Source organism: Eimeria mitis, genomic scaffold, assembly GCF_000499745.2.
Source record: "Eimeria mitis Houghton genomic scaffold, Emh_scaff357, whole genome shotgun sequence".
Taxonomy (NCBI): Eukaryota; Apicomplexa; class Conoidasida; order Eucoccidiorida; family Eimeriidae; genus Eimeria; species Eimeria mitis.
The window spans coordinates 7,822-10,321 of record NW_013571914.1 but is presented as its reverse complement, the minus strand read 5'-3'; the positions used below and the strand labels follow the sequence as shown (position 1 = coordinate 10,321).

Genomic DNA, 2,500 nt, shown 5'->3' with positions numbered 1-2,500 from the left:
TGTTACACAAACACACGAGGCCAACCAATGTCAGCAGCAGCAGAAGCAGCAGCAGCAGCAGCAGCAACAGCAGCGCCACCGACGCTACACAGGGCAGCATCCCACTGCTGGCTTCGAGCCGTGCTCTCAAGGGGCCCCCATCACCAGGGGGGGCCCCCGGAGCCCCTAGGGGGCCTCCGAAGCCCCTAGGAGGCCCCCAGGGGGGCCCCCAGAGGGCCCGCAGGGGGCCCCTAGGGGGCCCCCGTAGCTAATAAGAGGAGTGGAGGGGGGTACCTGCCAGGGGCTCGATGCGGGGGGGGCCCCCATAGGTAGTAAGAGAGAAGTGGAGGGGCCCCTAGACCCCTCAATAGAGAGGAACTGCAGGTGTACATACACGCGGGTGGTGCTGCTTTAGGGTTTATAGGGGGTTGGCTGTTTAGGGTTTAGGGTTTGCTGGGGTAACTTCTAGGGTTTAGGGTTTAGGGTTTAGGGTTTTTAAAATGTTTTTAAAGAGTTAATTGCAGCATTGTGCGATACACACCGCCGCAGTTTTTTTCTGCTTTCTACACACATGAGCTGCCTATACACCCCAGCGCCATTGCGGTTGCTGCTCTGACCCCCATAGAGAGGGGCCCCCAGCTGCCGCCAGCAGCACTTACCTGTAGAAAAAAAGTGAATAAATATAATATATTAACGCAATTAAAGGGGTATTAATATCCCTTTATTGAAACACGCATAAAAAAACGAGCAGGGGGCCCCGGGGGCCCCCGAGAAGCTGTAGGGGGGAGCCGCTGCAGCAACAGCTGCAAGAGCAGCGGTAGCCGTTGCTGCTGCTGCAGCAGCAGAAGTAGTATTTTCCGGTATTTAGCTGAAAAGAACTTCGAGAAGACACACACAAGCGAGAAGCAGCAGCAGCAGCAGCGGTGGCTGCTGCTGCAGCAACCCCACCCTAGTAACCACAACACAGGACTGCAGCAGAACCCTGCAGTGAACTAAAAACGCAGTCGTATCAAAAGAAGCTGCAGCAGCTGCTGCTGCAGCAGCTACAGCAGCTGCAGCAGGAGCATCAGCAGCAACAGTCACACCTGCACGTGCTGCTGCAAGCGCAGCAACCGCTGCCTCAACAGCAGCAACAGCTGCAGCAGGAGCTGCAGCAGCGGCAGCAGCAGCAGCAGCTGCTGCAGCAGCTGCTGCACAAAGATGGTAGGGCCTTTGGTGGACAGGGCAGAGGGGAGTCCTGCAGCAGCAACAAGCCTGCCTGCTGCTCCTGCTGCTCCTGCTGCTGCTGGAGATACACACGGGGCATCAGATGCAGCAGCAAAGACTGCTCAGAGACGCAGCAGCAGCAGCAACAGCAGCAGCAACAACAGCAGCAGCACCAGCAGCAGCCCACCAGAAGCAGCAGAAAACCGCAAACGCGGGGGGGACCCAGCTGCTGCAGACGAACGGCTTTCAGCTCGCCGTCGTCGCAGCTCAGCAGCAGCAACAGCAACAGAAGCTGCAGCGGCAGCAGCAGCAGCAGCAGACCCTGCAGCAGCACCAACAGCAACAGATGCAGCAGCAGGGACCGCAGCAGACGCTGCAGCAGCAACAGTAGCAGACGCTGAAGCAACGGCAGCAAGAAATGCTGGACCCGCGCCAACACCAGACGCTGCAGCAGCAGCAGCTGCTGCAGCAGCAGCTGCTGCTGCTTCTCCAGCAACAGCAACAACTGCTGCTGTTCAGTCTCCAGACAAGCCTCGTAGTGTTGCTGTTGCAGCAGCAAAGAGGGCAGCACCAGCAGGCTCAAGCGCCCGCTGGCAGCGAACAGGCAGCCGCCGCAGCAGCAGCAACAGCAGCAGCAACAGCAACAGCAGCAATTACACCAGCTGCAGCAGCGGAAGCATCAGCAGCAGCAGCAGCAGCAACAACAGCACCAGCGGCCTTGGGAATCCGCCTATAGCTGCAAGGCCTATAACTCCTTTGTCTCGTGATGCAGCGTCGCAGCAGCAGCAGCAGCAGCAGCAACAGCAGCAGCAGCAGCAGCAGCAGCAACAGCAGCAACAGCAGCAGNCAGCAGCAGCAGCAGCAGCAACAGCAGCAGCAGCAGCAGCAGCAGCAACAGCAGCAACAGCAGCAGCAGCTCTCAGAAGCTGAGGGTGGCTCAGATACATTTTACTCTGCCCCCCAAACTCCGCGCGTGGCATCAGCTGAGACTTCTCCAGCAGCAGCAGCAGCAACAGCAGCAGCTGCTGCTGCTGTTGCTGCTGCTTCTTCTCCTGCTGCCGCTGCTGCTGCTGCTGCGCCTCATTCGGATGGCCCTGCTGCCGTGACCGCTCAAGAAGCAGCAGCAACAACGGCTGCAGCAGCACCTGAGGCGGCGGCAAGAGCAGCAGCAGCAGCAGCAACAGCAGCAACAGCAGCAGCAGGAGCAGCAGCAGCAGCAACAGCCGAAGATCATCTTCGCTTGATGCAGGACACTCCAAGCGTTGTTAACAGCCAGCTGCAACCAGCAGCAGCAGCAGCAGCAGCAGCAGCAGCA

At 59.1% G+C, this 2,500-nt stretch overlaps 2 protein-coding genes across 2 annotated transcripts in view; one reads left to right on the top strand and one right to left on the bottom strand.

The window, feature by feature from the left end:
- The window catches only part of EMH_0009260 (uncharacterized protein), a gene marked incomplete at both ends in the record, with an annotated part of 3,052 nt that extends 2,746 nt beyond the window's left edge, over positions 1-306 (bottom strand). Inside the window, 1 exon segment of the mRNA XM_013498614.1 lies at positions 274-306. Within this exon segment, the coding sequence (XP_013354068.1) occupies positions 274-306 (33 nt within the window).
- An 873-nt stretch (positions 307-1,179) lies between these two features.
- On the top strand, positions 1,180-2,115 carry EMH_0009250 (uncharacterized protein; the record flags this gene model as incomplete). The annotated part of the gene is given in 2 exon segments (XM_013498613.1): positions 1,180-2,031; positions 2,035-2,115. Coding segments are annotated over 2 exon segments (933 nt in total).
- Positions 2,116-2,500: the final 385 nt, after the last annotated feature.